This window comes from Pteronotus mesoamericanus, unplaced genomic scaffold (genome assembly GCF_021234165.1).
Source record: "Pteronotus mesoamericanus isolate MK-2021 breed Mesoamerican mustached bat unplaced genomic scaffold, CSHL_Meso_final contig_116, whole genome shotgun sequence".
Classification (NCBI taxonomy): domain Eukaryota; kingdom Metazoa; phylum Chordata; class Mammalia; order Chiroptera; family Mormoopidae; genus Pteronotus; species Pteronotus mesoamericanus.
The window spans coordinates 43,604,513-43,631,145 of record NW_026555027.1 but is presented as its reverse complement, the minus strand read 5'-3'; the positions used below and the strand labels follow the sequence as shown (position 1 = coordinate 43,631,145).

General features: G+C 40.1%; 1 protein-coding gene and 1 pseudogene across 1 annotated transcript in view; one reads left to right on the top strand and one right to left on the bottom strand.

Annotated features, from left to right (window-relative positions):
- Positions 1 to 1,427: 1,427 nt before the first annotated feature.
- PARL (presenilin associated rhomboid like) overlaps positions 1,428 to 26,633 on the top strand; it is a 33,975-nt gene continuing 8,769 nt past the window's right edge. The window contains exons 1-6 of the mRNA XM_054581197.1: positions 1,428 to 1,589; positions 7,888 to 8,083; positions 8,565 to 8,705; positions 10,964 to 11,012; positions 24,348 to 24,443; positions 25,206 to 25,355. Of these exons, the coding sequence (XP_054437172.1) occupies positions 1,465 to 1,589; positions 7,888 to 8,083; positions 8,565 to 8,705; positions 10,964 to 11,012; positions 24,348 to 24,443; positions 25,206 to 25,355 (757 nt within the window). The 5' untranslated portion in view covers positions 1,428 to 1,464. The remainder of the gene's footprint in view (positions 1,590 to 7,887; positions 8,084 to 8,564; positions 8,706 to 10,963; positions 11,013 to 24,347; positions 24,444 to 25,205; positions 25,356 to 26,633) is intronic.
- On the bottom strand, positions 20,041 to 20,845 carry LOC129073687 (transcription initiation factor IIB-like; annotated as a pseudogene).

Here is a 26,633-nt window from a genome sequence, read left to right as displayed (position 1 = left end):
CGGTTTCAAGGTCAGAGATAGTATTTCCTAAAATACATCCCAGAATTAGTACATTGCCTGGCATACTGTAGGTATGCTTAATAAATATTTATGGAATAAATGCAGTGTTATTACACTAATATGCATACAGCACTATGAAAGCACAAATAAGTCATCTAAATTAAAGTGAAGGTCTAGGAAGGGCCTTAAAGGAAACCAGGGTGTGTTGCCACAAAATATGCTTCTTTGACATAAAACTTATTTTGGGCTAAAGGCAATTGAGAGGTAGCAAATGCAGAAAATGTTTCCACTTTTCTGCCTAAAGGCAAGAATAAATATCTCATTTTCTGGAGACAGACTCTTAATAAACCCAGAGACCAGAGACCAGGCACCAGTAATCTACAAACAAACCTTGTTAAACTGCTCCCTAGCCCTAGGTGGACTACCCCTAGCACAAACCCCATTTTGTCAATTATTCACAAATTATTGTTTCTTTGTCTAAAAGATATAAAAGCTTTCTGCTTTGGCCACTTCATTTTCTTGTGAAGTCCCCCATGTACATTGTAAAAATTCGGTAAGAAGATTTTTGTGCTTTTTTTTTTCTGTTAACTTGTCATTGTCAGCTAATATTCAGACCTCGCTGGTGACTCTAAGGGTCAAGGAAAACTTTTTCCTCACACACAGCCCCCTAGAGGAGGTGGTGATTGGGGTTCGTGGGAAGCACAAGTTGGTTGGGTGGGTTGAGAAGGGAGAGAAAGGTGTCTCAGGTAGAGGCAGTGACGTGAGCTCAGGGAGAAGTAGGAACTCAGGAGAAGCAGGTGCCTTTCAGAAACTAAATGATTCAGTATGGCTGCACCGAGGGCCCAAGGGAGTGATACAGTGGCAGGAAACAAAGTTGATTGACAGGCAGCAAGGGCTGGATCCTGAAGTTTGAGTTTTATCTAGAATCCAGATTTTCATTTCAGGCTTAGACTTTTCATTAAAGCTATGAAGTACATCTTCTTAAGTGTGTCAAAACATGAAATGGTGAAATGCAGGGAAAAAAAGAGTAGTAATTAAGAAAATTTGGGTTACAATGTTGTTTCCTGCACTTATTTCTCTGTGAACCTCTGAGCCACTGCAAAATAGTAATAATATCAACCTCGAGAGTTTGAGGAGGATTAATACAATAATGTAGGCAAAGTGCCTGGTGCTTGGCATTACTCAATAAACACTAGCTCTCCCTCCTCTTTTTCCTCTGGGGGCCTCATCTGCAAATGGGACGGAGGGCGGACCGCTCTCCCACGCCCCGCCGAAGTCTCGGCTTAGAGGTCCGGGGAGAACCCGGACTACGAGCAGGTCCGCGTCGGCTCGGGTGGGTCCGGCCGCGGCTCAACCGCGCGGGGGCGCTCTTCCTCGGCACTCTATGGTTTTTTCTTCGCCCCGGAAGTGGTTCCGTGGTCGGGGTTGGTAAGGTCGCGCCATGGTTGGGCCGAGGTTGGGAAGATGGCGTGGCGAGGCTGGGCGCAGAGAGGCTGGGGCTGTGGCCAGGCGTGGGGTGCGCCGGGGGCCGGCCGCAGCTGCGAGGAGCTCCCTGTGACCCTGGCCCCACAGCGGCTGCTCGGACGCAGGTAATGACTGCCGTCCCAGGCTTTTCGCCTTTTGGCCCTTAGCTCTGACCGCGCATCCTCAGGGGCGGAGGCCGTGCGAGCCTCTCTTGCCGCTCCCTTCTCATCCCTTCGCCTCTCTGGTCCCTTCTTCTCTTTCCCCACTCCCACCCCTTTTCTTTCGCTTCTGTCCAGCTTTCGCTTCTCGCCCCGCCACCCTGCCCCGGGCCGGGTGCACAGCGACCAGCCCGGTCCAGCTCTCTCTGTAAGCCCGCACTGTCCCTTTCCCGTCGGGAGGGATGTGACGGGAAGGGGAACTAATCTCAGAGCTAATTGAAGGCCACGGTTTCTAACCCCGCGAGGGAGGTATTGGACACCTTCCTCCTTCACTTCCTTCCTTTCTCCCTTTCTTTTCTTTCACTCTCTCTTTCATTGTCCCTCTCAATCTGGTCCTCTTTCTCTCCCCTTTGTCTCCCTTTAACTCTTTCCTTTCCTTCCATTAGAGCTTTCTATCTTTTTAGTCGTTAAGCATTTTTTTTTTTAAGAACTATATTTGAGCCCTTTCCCGGTAGTTCAGTTGGTTGGAGCGTGGTACCATACACCAAAAGGTTGCGGGTTTGATTCCTGAGTTGGGGGCGTAGGGTACACAAGTGATACGTTTCTCACATAGATATTTTCTCTCTCTCCAGTGAGCGTGACCTCCGGAGAGGATTTAAAATACATAAATTGCAAAAAACCATTCTTAGCTGCTGGGGCAAATCCACCCTTTAGGCCATAATTTGTCAATCTATAATTTGAGACTTGTTTAGAAGTACAGAATCTCAGATTTACCCCATCCCAGACCTGCTGAATTAGAACTTGACTTTAATGGTATCCCCAGAAGATTTGCATGCCCATCCAAGTCTTTCCTTATCTTCGGTAGATCGCAGCTGTGACTGCACATGGAAATCACCTGGGGAGCTCCTAAAAAAAATTTGACGCTTCAGTCCCACCCTGGAGACTATTTAATTGGTATGAAGTGGAGCTCTGGTATTTTTAAGTATGCCGTAACTCGGAGATACTATGGTTTCGATTCCAGACCTCTCGAGTAAAGCGTCTCCCAATGAAGGGAACTGTAATAAAGCGACTCATAATCTTTGTGCTGCTGGAGGAGCTTGCCTTCAATTTGTAAATGCAGCATCTGTGAAGTTCAGTAAAGTGAAGCACAATAAAGTGAGGTATGCCTGTATTTTTAAGAGCGCACCAGGCAATTCTAATGTGTAGTATAGGGGAGAAAAGGGTGTTTTGCAAGAATTATTTGAGCCAAACTGATGACATATGCTGGAGAGATTATTCTCAAATGCTCTGGAGAATAACAGTTTTGCAGCTTCTTTATGCATGTGAAATTAAGGGAGAAAAATAAGGAAGATTACACGGAGGAGGGAGGAAGTAAGGCAGTGATCAGCTTACAAAATAATTAAGATTATGTGCTCTTGCAGGCTTTAGAAGAAGGGGTCTGGTACTACAGTGAAATGATATGGGGATGTGGTGGGGAGTTGGAAAGGGTATGGGGGTGGATAGTAATGGAAAAAATACAAATAAAAATGAACAATTAAAAATTAAAAATAAATGTGTAAAAAAAGAAGGAATGATCTGAAAGGGGAAATTTTTTTAAAATTATATTTTACTGATTATGCTATTACAGTTCTGGTGTTTCTTCCTTTGCCCCCTTCCACCCAGCATTCCCCACTCCCTCAGGCAGTCCTCTCACCATTGTTCAGGTCCATGGGTCATGCGTATACGTTCTCTGGCTGTTCCATGTCCTATACTGTACGTTACATCCCCATGGCTATTCTGTAATTACCTATTTATACTTTTTAATACCTTCACCTCTTCATTCATTCCCCCACATCCCCTGCCCCTGGCCACCATCAAAACGCTCTCTGTATACATGATTCTCTCTTTGTTCTTGTTTGCTTAGTTTGATTTTTAGATTCAATTGTTAGTTGATTTGTATTTTTTGCCATTTTATTGTTCATAGTTTTGATCGCCTTTTTCTTAAATAAGTCCCTTTAACATTTCATATAACAATGGTTTGGTGATGATGAACTTCTTTGGTTTTACCTTGTCTGGGAAGCTCTTTATCTGACCTTTGAATCTAAATTAGCTTTGATGGGAAGAACAATCTTGGCTGTAGGTCCCTGCTTTTCATGACTTTGAATATTTCTTGCCAGTCCCTTCTGGCCTGCAAAGTTTCTTTTGAGAAATCAGCTGACAGTCTTATGGGAACTCCTCCATAGGTAACTAATCTCTTTTCTCTTGCTGCTTTTAAGGTTCTCTCTTTATCTTTAAACTTTGTCATCTTAATTATGATGTGTCTTGGCGTGTTCCTCTTTACATCTGTCTTCTTAGGGACTCTCTGTGCTTCCTGGACTTGCATGTCTATTTCCTTCACCGTATTAGGGAAGTTTTTCTTTTTTTTAAATAGATTTCCAATTTCTTGCTCTCTCTCTCCTCCTTCTGGCACCCCTATGATGTGAATGTTGGAAAGCATGAAGTTGTCACAGAGGCTGCTCCTACCATCCTCATTTTTTTAGGATTCTTTTTTCTTGTGGTTCTGGTTGGTTGTTTCTTGCTTCCTTCTGTTTCAAATGATTGCTTTGATTCTCACCTTCATCCTCTCTACTGTTGTTTCCCTGTAAAATGTTCTTTATTTCATTTAATATATCCTTTGTTTCTGACTGGATCTTTTTTATGCTGCTGAGGTCCTCACTAAGTTCTTTAAGCATCCTTGTAACCAATGTTTTGATTTCTGCATCTGATAGTTTGCTTATCTCCATTTCATTTAGCTCTTTTTCTAGAGTTTTTATCTGTTCTTTCATTTGGGCCATGTTTCTTTGTCTCTTTGTTTTGGCAGCTTCCCTGTGTTTGTTTCTCTGTATTAGGTAGAGCTGCTTTGACTCCGTGTCTTGGTAGTGTGGCCTAAGGTAGTAGGTGTCGTATAGGGTTCAGTGGCACAGCCTCCCCTATCATCCAAGCTCTACCCTTTGTCTGGGCTGAGTACACCCTCCTCTTATTGAGCCTTGGTTGCTGTTGGCAGATGAATGGGAAGGATTTACCCAGGCCAGTCAGCTGCAAGGATTGGCTGTGACCACTGACCACCAACCTCTACCCTTCATGAAGGATCAGCTGTGCAGGGGCAGGGTGGTGCTCCAGTGTGGTCTGTAGCTGTCCACTGGCTGCATGGGCGCTGGGGTTTCCCCGGTGGTGCAGGTCAAGGTCAGCCCCAACCTGTGTTTTGCCTGGGGCCACCCTGCCTGAGCTGTAAAGCAGTCTGAGGTGGCTGGTACTTGTGCTAGACTTGAAGACCAGGTGAGGCCAAGCTGTGAATGTGAGCTGGCTGCTGCTAGTGCCACACCTGGGGCTCACTGAGGCCTGCTGTTGCTTGTTTGATAGGATATAGGAAGTTGTGAATCGTGAGCCAAGACCAGCTCTTCATTAGGAAAAGCATCTTGGGTGGGCCCTTATGTTGGGTGGAGTGGAGTCTGGGGATTTCCAAGGTCAAACAGTGTTAGCCAGGTTGATGGAGACTCAGATATGGCACCTGCTTGCCAGCTCTGAGGGGGAATGGTTTAGAAAAGGGACAGTGGTGTCTGCTCGCCTTGATGCAGGCACTTTGGTTGCTCCCTGTATGCCACTGGTGCCTTTCAAGCTGCTACCCTGGTGTTGTAGCTCAGAGGGGTGAGCCTGAGTAGGTGAGTCCATGTGTGGGTTCTTTAAGAGGAACAGCTTGGGGCTCCAGCAGTTTCTTCCACCAGCTCAATCCCTGCTAGTTTTTGCAACCAGAAGTTGTGGGGACTTATCTTCCTGGCACTGGAACCCTGGACTGGGGGCCTAGTGTCAGGCTGGGACTTCTCACTCTGGAGATATCCCTCCTGAATTTTTATCCACTGTGCATGGGTATGAGACCGGCCCATTCCGTGTCTGTGCCCCTCTTACCAGTCTGAGTGGATGTGGTTTCTTTAATTCCATAGTAGTCAGACTTCCATTCAACTCGATTTCGGACAGTTCTGAGTGATGGTTGTTTTATATTTTAGGTGTAATTTGATGTAGTCGTGCAAAGAGGTGAGCCAGGTCTGCCTACACTACCATCTTGACTCAAAGTCAAAAGGGGGAATTGCAAGGGTGTGTTAACCTATTTGCACAGAAATATTAAAACTTGCATAAGACCAAGATAGAACTTGTTTAAGCCTCTTAGTAAAGAAGTGAACCCTGGCTGGTGTGGCTTAGAGAATTGAGTGCCGGCCTGCGAACCAAAGGGCTGATGGATCGATTCCCAGTCAGGGTGCATGCCTGGTTTGTGGGCCAGGTCCCCTGTAGGGATGCTCAAGAGGCAACCATACATTGATGTTTCTCTCCCTCCCTCCCCCTCTCTAAAAATAAATAAAAATCTTTTTAATTAAAAAAAAAAAGAGAGGTTATATGTCTTTGGCATGAATGTCCACCATAACATGCCCAGTTAAGAGTCTATGATCTGATCGCCCTGTTAGATTACTTCTATAGAACCCCCCCCTTTTTTCATCTGCAAAGTATGAACATGTACGTCATGCATACACATATGAGCTCAGAGATGAGTAACCCAAAGGAGTGTTTAGAACTTGTGTTTATGTAGCATTTTAACAAAAGAAAGTTTTAGAAGAATGACAAGACAAAGAAAAGGACTTTGAGCTTCTAGGGCAGCAAATTGTGGGAAGGTACTGTATGAGAGAACTGATGGAAGATACGGGCTAGTTATGTTGTTTCCTCTGGTGCTTTCTCTGGGCTCCTGTGTGTTTAGATTTGTCTAATGATTAATTCCTGTCCTTTGTAATAGAGGGGAGAGTGGGTACATCTTTACAAATTTGTATCCTTTTAGGCAAATAGGGGTGGGATAGGGCACCTCTCTTGTATCTGTTTCTTCTCAGTTACCTTCAGTTCAAAATAATTCTTACGCCAATATTTTGGGGTGCCTTATTCTGCTACTCTTCAGGAACCAAGATTGAGAATTAGTGTTTTAGACTAAGCTCTCAAAGTCATAACTGTTTCTGCCACTACTGATGCGGTAGATTAAAAGAGCATGGCCACTGTAATTTACAGCTCCTCTCACCCAGAGTTGGAATCTGTTTCCCTACTCCTTGAAGCTGGGCTGGCCCTGTCACTTGCTTTGACCAGCAGAATGGCAGAACTAATGTGCAAGGTCCAGGGGCTGGGCCTCAGGAGGCCCTACAGCTATAGCCTTTTGCCTAGAACGCTTCCACTGCCGGGTAGAGGCCCCTGCTAGACGACTGAGGGACCGTTTGGAGAACGGTGGCCCACTGACAGCCTGTACTAAGACTCCAGGTTATGGGAGTGAGGGCCTCTTAGACTGTAGCTCCAGTTGAGGGGTCACGTGACTGGTTATATGAATGACCACAGGTGCGAGCAGCAGAACTGCCCAGCCGAGTCAGCTAACTTACAGACTCATGAGCAATAGTGGATTATGGTTTTAGGACAGTTAGGTTTTAAAGCAGTTTGTATGCAGTAATGAGACTACTGGAGGAGCTGCTGCCAAATCAGGATCTCCTGGCCGAAGTACAGCTATGCTGCCTCCACCGTTATTTTCAGTAGCAAAATTGATGCCTCATGTCCTGCCTTGTCACCCAACTCAGTTCTGATTCAGGTATTGTGTCAGTGTATCTGATTAGCAGACTCTGATCACATTGGAACCCTGACCAAAAGGATCTCTGGAAATTACAGTTTTGTGGGTTTTTTTCCTTTTTATTGAATTTATTGGGGTGACACTGGTTTACAAAATGACGCAGGTTTCAGGTGCACAGTTCTACAATGCATCATCTGTGCACTGTAATGTGTGATCACCACCCTGGAAATCCCATTTTTAGCTTTACACACCCTGCAGCATTAGGAGTGCACCCTGGCGAGTAGGGATGGCGCCCGACCCACGGGGCCACAGCTGTCAGGGCTGCCTCGGCTTTTTACAGGACTGCAAGTTCTGTGTGGCGCACTGAGACAGATCATTTTGTTGATTGATGTGCAGTAACAACCCAAATAAGTTCCCTCTAAAGTTGCCATAGTTTATGTCTCCCCTTTCCAGAGTGGAGCAGTTCAGTGATTTGACTTTTAAATCCTACCTGGGCGGAGGCGGTTTGGCTTCTTTTGGGCTACTGAGTGTGAGTGAGCTGAGGTGGTGGTGATGCAGGCCAGGTGGGGGGGCTCGTAGAGGTTCTGACATTTGCAAGATACGCAGCTTTGGTTCTTTTCCCCTTTTTTTGGCGCTCTGTTTCTAATCTGTTACTTTCCCCTATAGGTTTAACTTTTTTATTCAGCAAAAATGTGGATTCAGAAAAGCACCCAGGAAGGTTGAACCTCGAAAATCAGACACAGGAGCAAGTGGTGAAGCATACAAGAGAAGTGCTTTGATTCCTCCTGTAGAAGAAACAGTCTTTTACCCTTCTCCTTATCCTATAAGGACTCTTGTAAAGCCTTTGTTTTTTACTGTTGGGGTAAGAGCTCATCTCACTAGGCATTTCTTACCTTGCTGCAGGGGCAGTGTTAAAAGTACAGTTTGTCCTGTCTGGGCCCCTTAAAGACAAGGGGGGGCGATGGTCAGAAGGATCTGGGTATCTTGGGGTCATGAATGATTACAGGAGAACATCAGTTTTCATAATAGCTGTTTGAATCTGGTTCACTTATGTAAGCCCTGGAGAAGAAACCTAATGGACCTTTTATTTGGTATAACATTTCAAGTGATACTAAGTTAATATTTTGAATTTTCTCTGAAAATTTCTAGCTGTAAATGGGCCCCAGAGTACCATGAAGTTAAAAATGGGAACCAAATGTTATTTTCACCCAATAGGTTTTGCTGTGCCAGTTATTCCTTCTTTTGGTTTATTAAAAGCAATGAAAATGAAGTAGTTATGTTTCTTGGAACTGTGTATAGATTTAGTTCTCTTTTAAATTTATTCTGTAATGTATTTTATATAGTTTACAGGCTGTGCATTTGGAACAGCTGCTATTTGGCAATATGAATCACTGAAATCCAGGGTCCAGAGTTACTTTGATGGTATAAAGGCTGATTGGTTGGATAGCATAAGACCACAAAAGGAAGGAGACTTCAGAAAGGAGGTAAAGATAAACATGGCTTTCTTTGTTCTTTTGATAACAGGTCTTGGCCAGGTCGGTTATGAAGTGTTTTTAGTTAATGGCAACATTAAATCAGTAGATGTGAAATCATTGCACTTAATATTCTTCTTTAAAGTCAGGTATTTATTAATATTTTGTATATCTGGCAGTGTTGTACTTGACAGTGTTCCAAGCAGTTTGTCCCTCTACCCATGTGTGTCAAGAATCACCAGGGATATTTCTTAATGTTTTGGGGCCTCTCCAAGGCTGACTAAAGTTTAAGGGCCAGTTTTCCTCACATCACCTTGCTGGGTTATTTTGATTTTCTATTCTGTATTAGAATTACAGAGAGTTTTCCAAAATATTTGTGCCTTAGGGGTAGAGATACTATGTGGATTTTAAAAAACTTCTTAATGACATGATTTTTATATACCTCTGGTAAATACTGTTGAGTGTTTTTAGCTGTGCTTGGGATGAGAATGCAAGAAGAGAGCACAAATACAGAGCTTTCGTACTTTCATTTCTTCATATACAAGTTGATGGCCCTCTTTCCTCCTGATTGATTTTTTTTAAAAATACTGCCTTTTAGGTAAAGCATATATTTTATTTCATTTGACAATACTTATTGAGCTCTGAGGCCAGAAGCTATTGTGTGGTTCCAGGTGTGTGTGTGGGTTTTAAGCACCTTCATTTTTTTTTTTCATGACACACTGTCCCTCCAATTTGGGGAGAGGATCTGTGTCCTCTTCAACTTAATCCTGGCCATTCTGAGAGGAGCAGCCTGGGGTTTTCTTTTTCCTAATGAAAGATTCCTTTAAGTAAGGAGGAGGATTCATTTCACCTTGGTTCCCCATAGATGCAAACAAGAAGCCTGATCCCTACCTGTTTTAGAGAAGCTTTATGTCAGCAGAGCAATATAGGTGAAAAACTGCAAAAAGTAGTAGTGATTTTTATTCAATCAGTATATTTGAAAAATAGCTGTGGCTGGTGTGGCTCAGTGGATTGAGCGCTGACCTGTGAACCAAAGGAACCCCAGTTCCATTCCCAATCAGGGAACATGCCTGGGTTGTGGGCCAGGTCCCCGGTAGGGAATGCCTGAGAGGCAACTGCACATTGATGTTTCCCTCTTTCTCCCTCCTTTCCCCTCTCTCAAAATAAATAAAAATCTTTTTAAAAAAAGTTTGAGAAATAGTAAAACTAACCTATAATCCCAGATCCCTTAGAAAGTTACAGGTTTCTAGTGCATCTGCATTATAAAGTTTTGATACCCAAAAGCTTCTTTAGAATGATGAAAAATGACAAGCACTATACATAATTTTCATTTAAAGATGGAGTTGTTTACTAAGCTAAATGGTAGGTTATAACATATAAAATCCATGCCTGTTAGAGCATTTTGAAATAATACATAGATAGACCATGGGAAGTGAAGTCCGGGGAAGCCCTGGCACATCACTAGATATGTAATGAATAAAGTCCCAGAGCTCATACACAATTTAATTATAATTATAAAAACGTAATTACTGTTGTGTATAGATCCATGTGCATATTAATCTGTAACATTTTTTTAACCTTGGAACCTTGGATTTCTTGCTGTATTCGTATGTAAAGCTCATTTTATAGTAGAATATGTTTTTTATTTAAAAACTTTAATTCAGACATTTAAAAAAAGTAAAGGGAATAGTATAATGAACTATTATTCAGCCTCAGTAGTGATTGACACATGGCCAACTTTGTTTCTCATCTAGTCCCTTTTTTCCATTTCTTCCCCACCACTGCTTACTATAAAGCAAATCCTAGGCATGTTTCACCCCTAAAAATTTCAGTGTGTGTCCCTCAAATATTAGGATTATCTCTGTCTCTCTTTTTCTAAACCTCAATACCATTATTACATCTAAAAAAAAAAAAGGCAATTTTAGTAGAAAATGCTCTCAGAATTTTAAAGCTAGATTGGAGCTTGGTGAATAAACACTTGATACTTTGCAATATCTTATAGTATGGTAAGTGCTTTACTTTGTTGATAGTTTTTACAATACTGCTAAAGATCTCCATTTTATAATCAGGGAACTGAAGTTGAGAGGTAATCTGTCTGAGCTCACAGAGCTAATCAATCCACTATAAAGCACCTATGTGTGCTTTCCACTGTACCACAAATTTATAATGTCTGATTTTCATATGTACAAAGCATTTTCTTTCTGGCTTCTGATTTTCCTACCCTGAAAGTGTTTACCATATGGTGATATGCAGTTTTCCTTCTGTTTTAGATTAACAAGTGGTGGAATAACCTAAGTGATGGCCAGCGGACTGTGACAGGTTTGTGTTAGCTTACACGTTTTAACCATTCAAGGAAAGAGAAATCAAACCAAAAGGTACAGTATGTCATAGTCAATGGCTTTTGTACCATGCTCACCAGTGGTTTAGAAGACGTAGGGAGTCTCTGTACCTTTAGGCTAATGTAAAAGTGTAAAAAATAGTGAGGCATAAAGGTATACATGATGTTCTGGGTCAGTTATTTTCTAATTTTGATCTATCTTTGTTGTTGAATCCTAGCTTGTGAAAGAGATTTTGAATAATTATTACATCCACTATTAAACTGAAGGGGACATTGATGAAATACCTTCTTTATGCAGAATGCTTTATACTATACACTTTCTCTCCTTACCTCACAGGGTTGCTTACAGGTTAGTTATTTCCCTTTTTACAGATAAGGAAACTGGCTTTCAGAGAAGGAACTTTTGGAAGGTCACACTGCTAGTAAGTAGTAGAACCAAGTTTCAAAACCTGGGTCTGTCTGATTCTAGAGCCGCTTTTCTCTTTGTTATATCATGTTTATAAAATCCTCTTAAGTGTAACATGAGTATTATCATGATAATTTCTGTTTGTAAATTTTTATAGAAGGGCAAATCCGACTATGGACTTAGTTATTTAAGAAATTTGGGGAAATATATTTGAAAGTTATTGAACAACTTGTGCAGGTAGGAAAAAAAATACCTTCCAAGGGAAATAGCAAAATACTGCTTTTTCTCAAATATGGTTCGACTTAATGGGACTCTTAATTTTCTGTATCTACCTAAGGTGGAGAAAAGGTGCTTAACTCTCTTTATTCAGGCTGTTTTCTCTGGAAGGTTCAGTTTTTCTGTTTCCTTGTTGGAACCTGACCTGTCATCAAGCTTATGGTTCAGACATTGCTTCCTACAGGAAGTGCATCGTTTTTTCTGACCTCACTGCATCTTTTAATCATTTTTAACAGAACCTGCCTTATATAATTTGCATGTAACATCCTAGAGGACAATGAGGAGGTTATAGCACCTAACACATAACTTGCACACAGTAAAGGCACTCAGTTAGAATCTGTTGAGTGAATGGATGTTAGTGGGATCTTGAATCAATGGGATGAGATTTTTCAAAGGTATATTGCCGTACTGTAGAATTGATTAGTCAGTGAGGTTGTAATATAACTTCAAGATAACTATACAAACACATCTGTTTCCATTAGCATTGACAGGAGTTTGAAGTTTTTTTATAGGTGTACTTGTTTTCTGAAATAACCAAAATTAGCTCCCTTACGATAGCAAAGTTTTGATTTTCTTCAGTATCAGAGTATCCAAAAATTATTTGATACCTAGTATTCTTTAAAGTTGGTAAAGATTATACACCATTTAATATTTGAGGAAACCTGGGATCAGAATTTAAAACCTTTCTCATGCCAATAAATAGTTTATTCAAAGAAGTCAGTATATAATTGAAAATCAGAATTCTTTCGCCTAGCCTTTTTTTTCTTTAGTCAGGTCAGTTATTTGTCATGAAGGACACAGCAGTAGAGAAGCAGACGTTGTGATCTAACTAGCAACTTGAGTGTAAAGTGCTTCGGCCACATAGGATGTAAATAATCATGTTAAGATCTTAAATTCTTATTGTCAGAATATCTATGTGACTTCTAAAGGCTGAGGGAAAACTCTTTGAATCTGTTTAAACAATGTCACCTCATGTTTCTCTTGTGGGAAATAATTATTCTGATAGTAGTGATTCTAATTTTACAACATTTATTGGTGATGCTTAATAATCAGTTAACTATATATTAAGATTCTCATGGTTAATAAACTTGTGCTTTAGTTATGTCTTCTCTCTTTTCAAAGGTGCCAGTTCTTACTTGCTGAGCTCTCCTGATTGCTTCCCTTAGGTTAATGCTAAGTGAGGTTGGCTCAGCCCTGGTTTTAATTGAAGATAGATTAATGGGGTGACAGAGTCACTTGTTTCACTCTATTTCCTTGGATTATTGTTGTTCTCTGAGTGTAATTTTTTTTCTTTTTGTATTTTAAAAGAACTTGACAAATCCTTAGGAAGCCACAGACCTAGAGTTTCAAAGCTCTATGAGACCACTGGGCTTCTTTGGTTTATAGTATTTATACCTATTAGCTCCCTTGAGTGGCTACATGAAAGCTCTAGTAAGTTAAAGATTCCATGCTATTTTACCAGACATTTCATGTAAAGATTTTTTGGTATCTGTATCTAATGGGCTCATAAATTTGGATGGCAAGATTTTGGCTTTTGCAAGTTCAGGTAGCAAAATGTTCTATCCAAATGCATTTGGTTCCTGAGCTTGTGATAGCAAGCAATATCTCAAGTTTATTCGTATCTTTGATATTTATCATTTTTTTCTTTGGCTCTTAGGTTTGCATAAGAACAGTTCAAGTCATAAGGGATGTCTGTAATTTGTTGTGTTAAGATAGAGACTATCCCTGACTAGTATGGCTCAGTTGGTTGGGTGTTGTCCCACAAAGTGAAAGGTTACTCATTCAGTTCCTAGTCAGGGCACATGCCAGAGTTGCAGGTTTGGTCCTAAGTAAGGGTGCATGTGGGAGGCAACTGATGGATGTTTCTCTCTCACATTGCTGTTTCTCTCCCTCTCTTTCTCCTTCCCATCCCCCATCTCTAAAAATAGGTGCAAAACCTCCTTTCCTTAGAGCTGATATCAGGATTGGAGTCTCCAGTATGTTGTTGGTTTGGGGCGGGGCGGGAGCAGGGGTGTCTCTTCCCCTAGTTTTTGACTCCTCTGTCTCAGCCTTTCCCTGGGAATCACTTTTTCAGGATGTGTTAGAGAACGGGTCTTAATCCTTTTTGGTTGGTTGGTTGGTTGGTTTGGGGATTTTTTGTTATTTGGTCTTAATCTCTATTGCATACAGAAATACTCCCCAAACTTCACATTGCTCTGAAAAAATATTTTTACAAGTTCATTTGATATTTGTAGGATGAGGTTGCATTCAGGTTGCATTTGTCAAAGTTAGACTTGTCCCTGGTGCGTTTACATTTTAGCTAGTTTCCTGTTCCGTTGCTTTGATCTACAAGGCTTTAAAGCCTGCACTGGAGGTCCCAGGCACCACTCCAGCAGAGTGGTTCCCATACCTTTCCAACTTCTAGGAATACCTGCCAGGTACTTTCCAGGCTTTCCTGTTAGCTCAGCAGAATCCTGACTTTATTATATTGGGATTCAGGTAAAGCTAAGAAGGAAAACCTGCCAAATTATTATATCTAATTGAGAAGGGAACAGGAAGGAGGAGGATGGGAAGAGAAATCTTAACACCGTACCCCAATTATCAGCTGCAAAGTTGAGGTACTGCTGTGCCCCAGGCCCGAACCTACTCTACCCAATCTCTAAATCTATTCTTTTTGTTATTGTTATTTTGTTGCTACTAGGAATAGTTTGGGGTTTTTTTGTTTTTTAGTTTCAATGTTCTCTCCTTGATACCTTTCAAAGGTTTTGAGCTATCCCTGCCAGACCAAGGTCTCCTTCCCTAACCCTAAAGTTGCTATAAAGCAGTGTATCACATGGCTAATCCTGACTTTTTAATCAATGTGTATTTTTTCCTGTAACTCTCACCTTCCCAGTCTTCAGACAAGTTATTTCTGAGGAAAGCCTAACACAACTAATAATTTGAAGGCCAACTAGGCTTCAGCTACTCTGCTGAGTACTTCATATATGTACATACAGTAATTGATCCTTATTATTATGGAAGTATATTTTTAGGATAAGTTACTGGAAGTAGAATAGCTAGGTCCAAAGAGTATATACATTTAAAATTTTGTGTATTGTCAAGTTGCTTTAAAAGATGTTATATACCAATTTAAACATCCTCTAACAATGTATAGCGTTTAAATAAGTCATTTTAATTTCTAAAATCAAAATGGGGTTGCATGAGCTTGTGAGCATAATAAAAACCACTAACCAGGGGAGGTTAGGTATTCTCATCTGCAGGTAGGGTACAGGGAAATAATAATCCCTTTTTGTGGTTAGTGATTATTGTAAAGATCTTTGCCTCCTTTTTCATGAATTTGCCCCATTCTTTCCATCTGCCCATATTAGTTTCAACTGTCTCTATCCCACTAGGAGGATGGAAGATGGGTATTCTTTCTGGATTTCTTTGATTCCAGAAAGCTGCAGGACCAGTCCTTAACTAGTTCTGCGGGTACTGCCCAGGTTGAGAAATTACAGCTACTGTGTGAGGCCCACAGGGTGATCCCTGTGCAGGTAGTGCTGGTTCCCAGAGAACCTGAGGTAGGAACCCACTTGATCTCAGTTCTTTGGCTGCTATGGATGTATGTGTTTGTTAGTATCAGGACTGGCCAGGTCTAGCATCCTTCAGATAGAGGAGTTGTGGAAGGGTGAACTGGCCCACCTCAGAAACAGGGAATCTTGTACTTAGCTACTAGACTCGAAGTGGGATAATGAGTCATTTTTTAGGAAGAGCAAAAAAGAGGTTGTACCACCTTCCTTGGGCTGAGGAGGAAAATAGATTGAGGTCACTGAACCAAGCCTTTTGTCCCATATCAGTGTATCTGATTTTTTTAATCAAGATATAATTCACTTATAAAATTCATCATTTTTAAGTATACAACTCGGTGGTTTTTATTATATTCACGAGGTTATGCAACCACCATTACCATCATCCTCATCATCATCTAGTCCCAGAACATTTTCATTATCCCAAAAAGAAACCCTATACACATGAGCAGTTATTCCCCATTCCCTTTCTCCCCTCAGGCCTATGCAACCACTAGTCTGTTTTTCTCTGTGGATTTTTCCTGTTCTGTACATTTCGTATGAGTGGAATCACAGAATATGTGGTCTTTTGTGTCTGCTTCTTTCACGTAACGTAGTGTTTTCGAGGTTCACCCATATTGCGGCATGTGCCAGTACTTAATTCTTTTTATAGCCTAATAGTATCCATTATAGGATATATCACATTTGTTTCTTTGTTAATCTGTTGATGGGCATTTGAGTTGTTTCCACCTTTTGGCTATTTTGAATGATACTATGAATGTTTGTGTACAAGTCTGTTTTGAGTTGCTGCTTTCAATTCTTTGAGGTATATATTTAGAAGTGGAGTTTCTGGATCATATGATAATTCTATGTATAACTTTTTGAGGAGCTGCCAAACTGTTTTCCACTGTGGCTGCACCATTTTACATTCCCACTATCAATGTACAAGAATTCCAGTTCTTCGTATCCTTGCGCAGTAATTATTTTCCTTTTTTTAAAAAATAATATCCATCCTAATGTGTATCAAGTGGTATTTTGTGGTTTTGACTTGCATTTCCCTAATGACTAGTAATGCTAGCATCTTTTCATGTGTATTTGTATTTTTGTTGAGTTGTAAGTGTTCTTTATATATTCTAGACGCTAGGCCCTTATTAGATATATGGTTTGCAAATATTTTTCCTGTATTGTGGGTTGTCTTACCACTTTATTAGTAGTATTCTTTGAAGTATTACCATTTTTAATTTTGATGTCTATTTCATCTACTTTTTTTTTTATTCTTGAAATATTTTATTGTATTTGTGATTTTTAGAGAGAGGGGAAGAAGGGAGGGAGAAAAAGAGGGAGAGAAACATTGATATGAGAGAGAAACATGGATTGGTTGGCTTACATATGCGCCCCAGGGGACCAAACTTGCAACCCAGGCATGTGCCCTGACCAAGAATCAAGCCGGCAACCTTTTGGTTTGCAGGACAGTGCACAACCAACTGAGCCATGCTGGGGCTTATTACTTGTTTTTTAAGTGTTATATCAAGAAACTGTGGCCTAATCCAAAGATATAGAAATTTACACCTGTTTTCTTCTAAGAGTTTTAAAGTTATCGCTCTTATAGTTAGGCCTTTGATTCATTTTGAGTTAATGTTTATACTTAGTGTGAGTTAGTGGTTCCATCCCATATTTTTGGTTTTGGACATCTACTTGGCCCAGCACCATTTGTTGAAAAGCCTGTTTTTTAACCCATTGAATTGTCTTGGGACCATATATAAAAAGAACAATTGACTATAGATGTATGGATGGACTTCTGGATTCTCAGTTCTATTCCATTGATCTGTTTATTCTTTTGCCATACTATCTTGATTACTATAGGTTGTGTTGTAAGCTTTCAACTGGGTATTGTGTCTTACAACTCTGTTAATATGGACTATTACTTTAATTGATTATCATATGTTGAACCAATCTTGCATTCCTGCAATAAATTGCACTTGGTCTGATTTACAATTCTTTTTATATGCTGTTGGATTTGGTTTGCTAATATTTTGAGAACTTTTCCATCTGTGTTCATAAGGGATATGGGCAGTTTTCTTCTGATGTCTTTGTTTTTCTTTTTAATCCTCACTGGAGGACGGATTTATTGATTTGAGAAAGAGATGTACATAGATCAGTTGCCTCCTATATGCACCCTGACCAGGGATCAAATCCATAGCCTTTTGGTGTATGGAACAACGCTCCAACTATGACTGAGCAATCTGGCTAGGGCTGGTTTTGTTATGTAATGCAAGCTTGAATAGCAAAATATGTGCCATTATGCTAATGTAATAATTACATTACCTAAATATATGTTTATGCCCTTGGTGTGTCTGAAAGTTTGCTCATCATATCTCATTTAATCCTTACAGAAAATGCCATACTTTTATGACATATTCCATTTTTGATATCAAGATAATACTGGCTGCATTGAATGAGTTGGGAAATGTGCCTTCTTCTATTTTTTGGAAGCATTTGAAAAGGATTGGTGTTCTTTATGTTTGCTAGAATTCATCAGTTAGAGTAAGTTGAATAGTGTCCCCCAAAATTCATGTCCACCCAGAAACTCAGAGTATTAACCTTATTTGAAGTAGGATCTTTATAGATGTAACTAGTTTCAGTGAGATCATACCACATTAAGATGGGCCCTAAATCCAGTGATTTGTATCTTTAAAACAAACAAGAGGACAAAAAGAGTGTAGCACAGGAGGTCGAGCTAGGGGATCTCAACTGCTCGGTCAGATAAGGTGAAAAATCCATAGGGATGAGTGGAAGGAGCAGACATGGCCTTTATTACTCATGTTACAGGAAGTGCTGATGGCAGCGGGTTGGCAAAGCAGGACCACACCCCCGTGTCCGAGACTTGTTTTAACGGATACCAGAAAAAGGAGGCACAAGTCCTATGTGTGACTGCTTCAGTGTGTACACGCAGAAAGAGAAGGTCAGGAAGCCACTCCCAAAAAGGGCTAAGGAGGGAATTACAATGCATTTCCAAAATGGTACACATTCCTGCTGGTCAGCCTTCTATCACAGGTGGTGGAAGCAGCCATGTCTTGAGCTACCCCATACTCCACCCCAACATTGTTTTTCATTTTACAATTTTCATGTCAGTTTTCAGACAAGGGAGTCCCTGGGTGGTGATAGTGTTGGCACGTTTTATTTATATATTACAGATACAATAGAGGCTTTACCGTAAGACTAAAAGTGGAGTAAGAAAACCAGTGAGACCTGGGAGGAGGGAATGCCACCAATAAGTCTGTAGCAGTTAGTGCCGTAATATTCTTGCACAGGGTTGATGGCATTCACCCCAGGAGTTGCACATTTTCATTTGCAGTTCCATTTCTGTGTTTAATACATATAGGTATGGGCGGCTGCACTTCTGCTTGTAATGTTGACAGCCACCCCACACCCCCAAACTGTGTATGTGAGCTATGGCTTGGTGCAGTTAGCCTGCTCTCTTACCATGGAAAATATCTTTTTATGCTTCTTTTTGAAAAGAGGGTCAGAAGCCTTCCAGCCTTGTAACCAGTCCCAGCATGTCTGGTTTTGAGTAGATCCTCCATGGCAGGCCGGCAGAGGCCATGGTTGGGAACTCTGTGCAGACCCAACAGTCTAAGCAGTTGCTTTCAGTGGTTAGCATTCCTGCCTTTTGGGAGGATGGTGTTGCTTTTGCAGAATCTAACCAGGTAACACCCAAGAATTTGACAGAGAAACCAGGTAAACAAGGTCATAGTATAATAATTCTATGAAAACAGAAAGAATGCAAAGGTTAATGAACACAGCAAATTATAAACTAGTTTCTGAGCCTGCAAGAGTGTCAGATGAGAAGACTTCCAAATGCAAGTCTTTTGCTGGAATGATATTAAGCAGTGACAATTTGATAGATTGTTATTAAAGGTAGTTAAAATGTTTCTGGTGATATTAGGTGCTTGGGTAAATAAATATGTATGGTTGACACACTGCATTAGTAGTTCTTAATAATTCCAAATTAAAAGATGACAGAAAAATGAAATATTAGTTTGAAAGAAAACTAGAGAAATTCAGGAGCCAGTCTAGTTTGTAGGTGAGAAATAAAATTGTATAGATAATTCACCGAATAAGAGTCTACTCTACATAATTGTGTATAATAGGTTTTATTGAAACATAATTTTTTCCCTAAAATTACCCTCATTTTTATTAAAGAGACAAATTAAGATCAATTTATTTACTGTATTAAGTCTAGCTTCAGTTTGGCCTGATTATTTGCATAAATACAGCAGGAACAGCGGTCAATCATATGGGCTTTTTAAGACTTCTTTGCTGGAACTTAAACAAGGAACCTTTGGATTGAGCCTCAGTCAATCTTCCAGGGAGAGGGAGAAGCCACACACACCTGTTCTCAGGCTTTGCCTGCAGTACCTGCATTCCCTAATCCCTTGAGCTTCCCACTGTGCTTTGAGATTCCTTCTTGCCATTTTTTCAGGAAAGCAGGCCTCCCTCCTTATTTGGAAAGACTGCCATGAACCACAAGGCCCAACATGGTACAAGGCCATTTCTCCAGTAAGCTTTATTGTTTTCAAAAGTCAATTTCAGTTCCTCAAGGCTTTCTGGTAACAAACAAAGTCCAGGTGTGCCTCCTTCAGGCATGATATTCCAGTCAGTCTTAGTTAATAAAATCACAATTGTAAATTGGCTTTATGTGTCTTGTTACAAAGAAGTACATAATGCCCAGCAATTAATATTTAGCCCTGTAATGCACACCATACCTTCTTTTTTTCCTTATTAAAGACTTAGTCCAGCACTTCAGATAGGCTTTGTATAATAGGCAAAGTAAATGGTTGCTGCTGCCACAGATATTGGGCACCTTCCACGAACCTGTTCCAGTTCCACAGTTTTACAAGCTATATGTATAGCTGCCATCTACATACACATACAATCAATTGTTTAGGAAGACAAAGGTTGGAACAAAACATAGATATGAAGTCTCCAGTTGTAATCAAATCCACACTGATTTCTAAAGCTGTCAAAATAAGTTTAAAACTTTGATCAATTTCTTTCATAGAAATTCATGACACAGCACATATTTCTTTAAATGTCCTAGGAACCACTTCTTGTCTACAAACAACACAGAAACAAGCAGAAGCTATGGCATCATTAGCTCTTCCCTTCAGTCTCGTCTGTTCATACACTTGCTTGAATAAATTATTTGTTCAGTCATCTCTATTTCTAGGGAGGTTGATTCTCTCTTCCATGGTAGTAATTTCCTTGAATGTGTTCATCATTGCTTAATCATAACTATTCATTGTTCGCCAGTTTTGGTACTTGGAATTGCCAAATTCATCAGAACTTGCAACTCCTATACCTTTGCCCGTCATGATAGACAAATCTATTCTGAGAATCTCCAACTTAAGATGGATCTTTTGTTGCTTTATCATTGCTGAAAGTTCTCCATTCAGATCCCACATCAATAACCTGGTCACCTACAGCCAGGCAACGTTTAGGACATATATCACCAGCTCTTAAGTTGAACGCTAAAATCTCATCTGGGTGGTTTGGACATGTGATTCTTGAAAGAGCATCCAAATGGCTGGTAGATACCATCTTCACAGCTACTGCAATTCCAGCAGGAAACAACAAGAACACACACAAACAGGAAGAGATTGTAGCCTTGTTTAGCCTCTTGGTTGCTCCAAATATTATCCACCACCTGAGGCAGCCACAACCTTAAACCACTTGCCTGTAATTGTATTTGACAAGCATGCCCTTGAGAAAGGGGTTTTGCACTTGAGTTGCCAGTCAGATCAAATAAGACAATTGCCTTGCCTAGTGGGTGGAGTCTTCCAGAGAACTATTATCAGATAGGTCAGATGATAACAGTTCTTTGAGAATGAGGCTTTGGAGGAGTTCCATTTCCACTCTGTTACCTCTGGTGTTTGCCAGGCTGCACTGGAAAAGATGGTTGTTTCCAAGGGTAACTTAGAGCTGAAAAGTGGGGTATGGGACTAGGGCAATTAAAATGCCTCAAGCTCACTGTTCTTCATCAGGATTCTGCTGTTTTTCTTAAATACTGTATTGTTGCAAGTCTTTGGCTAGTTTCTAGAGTTCTGAAAAAGTGGATTCCGACAATTTTTGCCAACCTTTTCACTGTTTTTACGAAGGAGAGATATCTTGGCTGTTACTTCATTATTCTCGATGATGTAATCTGGTGCATCAGTCTTGGTAAAGGTAGGCACTTAGGCAGCTGCAATTTCCCCAAATTAATGGTACCAAGGTTATCCAAGAAGTTACTGAGTCAGGAGGAAGTAACACTCTTCTAAATGGAGATATAAGCAGAGACCTTTAGCAGTTCTGTGTCTCAAAAGAGAAGAAAGGGGAAGAAACTATTACTTTTGAGCCTCTGTATACTAGGTGTATGTACTATCTTTCTTAAGCCTCACTACAACATTCATGAGACGTAGGAGTGTTATCTTCATTTTATAAATGAGGAAACTGAAGTGAAGGGGATGAAATGCCATAGGCCACAAAGCTACTAAGTGACATACCTAAGATTCAGACCTGAAAAGGCCATTCCCTTTCTACTGTGTTTTTCACTTTGTCACTGTGTGACCACTACATTATTCAACTCTTTATGGTAGATTTTATTGCCCCCATTTTACAGAAGAGGAAACTGAGGCTGAGTTTGGGCCTCTTGCCCATGTTATAGGGTATGTAGGACAGAGTCACTTCTACTGGGCTCCTTTACCATACCTTTGTGCTGCCTCATAGGCCTAGGATTACTGTGCATCTTCTCCTCTTCACCTGCTATTGGGTGCTCTTTCCCAGATATGGAGCCCTTTGTCTATGTCTGAAGTTTTAGAGTGACCAGGGTTAACAGAAATCCTCTTGGCTACCCATGTGTCTAGTAGAAAGAGTTCTAGATTAGGAATTCTGGCTTGGCCACTGAATTTGGCTCTTTGAAAACTTGTATCTTTTAGAGCCACAATTTCTCATCTATAATTGGCCTTCAAAATAAGATATGCAAGGAAGAAAATACCTGCTACTTTTCTCATTTATTTTAAATTTGTTAGTATGTTTTATAATGAATAATAGTGGTTTGTATACATAATTTGAGTATGTTTGTTCAGTGGTTTACTGATGGGTTGCCTAATCATAGACCGCCTGTCTGTGAAGTGAGGGGTTTGGGCTACAGTGTGTATCAGTGCCACATTCTGTCATAATTTACCAGGAAGATTTCTTGTACTTGAATTGAAAACTTGGCAATGTTAACTCTTTGGCTACTGTTGACCTTGATATATTTGGTTATGTTCCCCCTTTTCAAGTCTTAGTTGTAGTCTCTTCAGCCAAAGATGCTCGCTAGTTCTCTGCAGTGCTGTGGTGCTTGTGATTTCCAGACACGTGTGCCGTATGTCACCAGTTTTCAGGAAGTAGCTCATGGAACTGGCAAAGCAGGTAGAATAATTGCCATTTTTCATCCTGGCAGGCAGGTTCAGGTACCATATCTTACTCTCGTATTGAATCACAACTGGAGCAAACTGCAGAGCTCTGACTGATTATTTTTATGACTTTGGAAACCGAGGTAAAACTATTCTTAGGTCGTTTTTACCCTGAGATATCTCAATCACTGTGTTTGACAACCTAGACCTAAGAGAGTTCCCTGGGTAGTAAAGATATTTAACTTTCCCCAAAGAAACTAAAAAACCCCAGGTACAATACCATACTAGTAACTGCTCATTTCCTTTAGTTAGGAGTCTTTTCCTCCATCTGAGGCGGCTCTGCTCTCTTGCCCCACCCAGAGTTCCAGGCTGCTTACTAGGATGCACACACAGTGCTCATACTTGCCTTGCTTAGGACTTTTTTCCCTCATCCTTTGAGAAATATTGTCCCTCTCCCCAAAGATGGTATAAGAGCTGTCACAGTCCCCACTAGTAAGAATCTGATAAAATTGATGTAATCAGTTCAGTGAAATGCAGTAAACACAATTTAATTTACTTTGGGGAAAGGAAAAAAATGCTTCCAATTCATCTATGACACACCACCAATTGTAAGATGCATCCTGTTTGCAGATATTAAATGGGACAAATACCTTAGAATCTATGACAGTGGTAACTTCCATTCCTGTCTACCTCTCAAGCAAGAGAACAAACACTGGAGAGACTAGGAATGCCAGGGGATAGCTGAGAGCCTTAGAGAGTGAGTAGTATGGAAGCCAAAGGTCCTTCGAAGATGTAGCATCTGGCAGGTACTGTACAATGAATATCTTCTAAAATAAATCCTCTTACCAGAATGTTGGAATCAGTCCTTATTATCATTGCAGATGATAACAAAGGACTAGTTGCCCATTGTTTAGAGTCTGAAAGAATGTTTAAAAACCTTTAACACAAGTAGGTGAGTACCTACTATGTGCAAGGAGTTTTGGTACATAAAATTAATGTATTTTTAAAAGTTTGTAGTTTTCAAGAATAATAATTTTGTGATTGAATAGTTAATTCTGTCATTAAATAAACCTACTCAGTTGAGTGGTAGTTCTAGTAACATCAGTTCTTGCAGAGAAATGAAAGTCCTCCAACTCCTATACTTAAACATATTTTTAAAAGCAGCTGCAAAATTCTTCCAGATTATTACTGAGTTGTTAGCTAATGAGTATTTTTCTAAAACATGTGGATCTTCATCTACACAGATAATCATAGATGTTTTATAAGCTATCCACAGTTTAAGAAGTATACCATTCCTTGTAGAAAAAGAAGTGATGGCCAGAGGACCTAGTCTGTACATTATTGCTGTCTGTGCTTGGCCATTTTCAAACAATAATAGAGCTGATCATTGATTTAGAACAGTAGACTGTTTGGAAGAAATAAACTGTGGATCTGAATGAAGGACGTTAGCTCCTAGAGCTTTGCAGTCTTTCAGGAATTCTCCGACTTTACCAACCCATGACAGTTTTGATACTTAAAAACACTGCTTTCATTTACTTTCCTTAGCCCACTTTTTCTCCCCAAGTATATAAAACGCTTGCATAATTGTGGTAGAAAATCTTATTCAGGTAGACTTTTAATCAGACTTTTTTTGCTCTTCCCTTTACCCTCCCTAAATTATAAATATTTATTTTGTAGGTATCATAGCTGCAAATGTTTTTGTATTCTGTTTATGGAGAGTACCTTCTTTACAGCGGACAATGATCAGATATTTCACATCCAATCCAGCCTCAAGTAAGTCTAATGTGTGATTTTATTTTGAGATAGAGGTAATAGGAAAGAAATATGGTCTGTGTTAATTGAAATGCTATAAAAAGGACGAGTTCTTGTTAACAGTTATAAGCAAAATCAGAGGATAGACCTCAGCTCTCTTACCACTATGTTACAGGTACCTACAACATGCCTTGCATGTTCTGATATCTAAATATTACTTAGTGACTTATGATTTGTGATCACTACAAGTTTATTCTTTGAGAAACTGTTACATACAAGTTCATGTCTATAATTAAAATTACTAATTCTTTTTTTTTTTTTTTTAAGATTTTTGTTTGTTTATTTTTAGAGAGGGGGAAGGGAGGGAGAGAAACATCAATGGGTTGACTCTTGCAGACCCCCAAGTTGGGGGACCTGGCCCACAACCCAGGCATGTGCCCTGACTGGGGATTGAACCAGCGACCTTTCAATTCACAGGCCAGCACTCAATCTTTTGAGCCACACCAGCCAGGGTGCTAATACTTCTAACCAACTTTTGCTATAAGGACAAGTTGCTTTTGTTGAACAAAATTTTTATTGGTTGCTTAATAAGTAGGAGAGATTTAAGATATATCTTTACCACTTTGAAAAATGCTTTCTTAAGCCAACTTATTTAACATTTTAACTGGCTCTGTTTTTGTTTCCTATGTTTGATTTCACAATAGTAATGAAAAAACTGAAAGAGACAGTTTTGCCTGGCTCTGTGTTTCATGATTACCAGACTTTGTTTTTTTTCTCTTGTAGAGGTCCTTTGTTCTCCAATGTTGCTGTCAACATTCAGTCATTTCTCCTTGTTTCACATGGCAGCAAATATGTATGTTTTGTGGAGCTTCTCCTCCAGCATAGTAAACATTCTGGGTCAGGAGCAGTTCATGGCAGTGTACTTATCTGCAGGTAATAAGTTTTATTCTTGGGCCTTTCAGAGTATAAACATTCACCTATCTGGAGATGGGTACAGTCATATTCCACATATACAGTAGTAAGTGCTCAGTGCATATTTGTTTCTCAGATTGTATATAGAGAAGAGTACCATAGACTGGTGGGGCTGCTGTCTTCCCTGCTTCTCATTTTGCAAGTTTCCTCTTATGTGAATTATATAACTACTGTTTAGTTTTAAATTAGCCAGGTAGAGAGGAGTTAAGGTTTAGTGCTGAACTTAAACATGTCATTTTTATGTCACTGGTCTTGGTTTCTTTAGCCTCAGGCTCACTATTTTACAGCTAATAGTTCCCAGACTTTCCAGCTGTCTCAGTCATCTGAATCTTTGTTAAGTAACCCTAAGCTCACTTCCCACAGTATGTTCAGTTTCCAGAAAGCTTTAGATCAGAGCTCTCCAGTAAGATTATCAAGAATGAGTTTACCCTTGCAAGCATGTGTGTGAGCACAGAAGCCCTCCAGTTGTGGTCCTGGAGATAGTATTTCCTTATTTCAGGGAGGAAATGGTGGTGCAGGATTTCAGGTTCCTAGATGCTGCTGAACTGGCAGTTGGTTAAATTTCATTTCTTTCTCTTTTTGCAAAATGTACTTCATTAAAACGTACTTCATTGAAGTACTTTTTGCAAAATGTACTTCATTAAAGCCATAAAGTTTAAAAATTCATTTCTAAAATCCCTTCATTTAAAACAGTATGTCTGGCAGTTATTCTGTAGTGAAAAAAGCACTGAGCTTAGAGATGGAAGACCTGGGTCCAGATGCAGTTTCTGCTACCAGCTGTGTGTTGTTTCAGAAAAGATTGTATACCTGTCTGAGGATAATGATATTCTCTCATGACAAAGTATTGTAGAAAGGATAAATAGAAGCATCTACCACAAGGCCCAGAGTTGGTACTTAATCAATGTTAAATACTCAAGTTCATCTAGTTCCTCAAAACTAGAAACTGAGCAATTTCTGTGGCCTGTAAGATTAAGTGTGTAGTTCTTTCCCCAGGTACTAGTTGTGTTGTAGGTACAAAGAGCTTGTTTTAGTTGCCCTTAATTCCTGCTCTATAGGAAGTTGTTTTATAAATGAACCACACTCAGCTCAGATGATATGGGAGCAAAAGGGACCTGTGAAGGATCATCTAATCTAAATCTGCAGCAGAATCATTGGGCAAGCAGGGTAAAATAAAGACTTCCTGGTCCCATTCTAGGGATTCGGATTTAGTGTTTGGAATTCAGCCCAGAGAATCCCCAG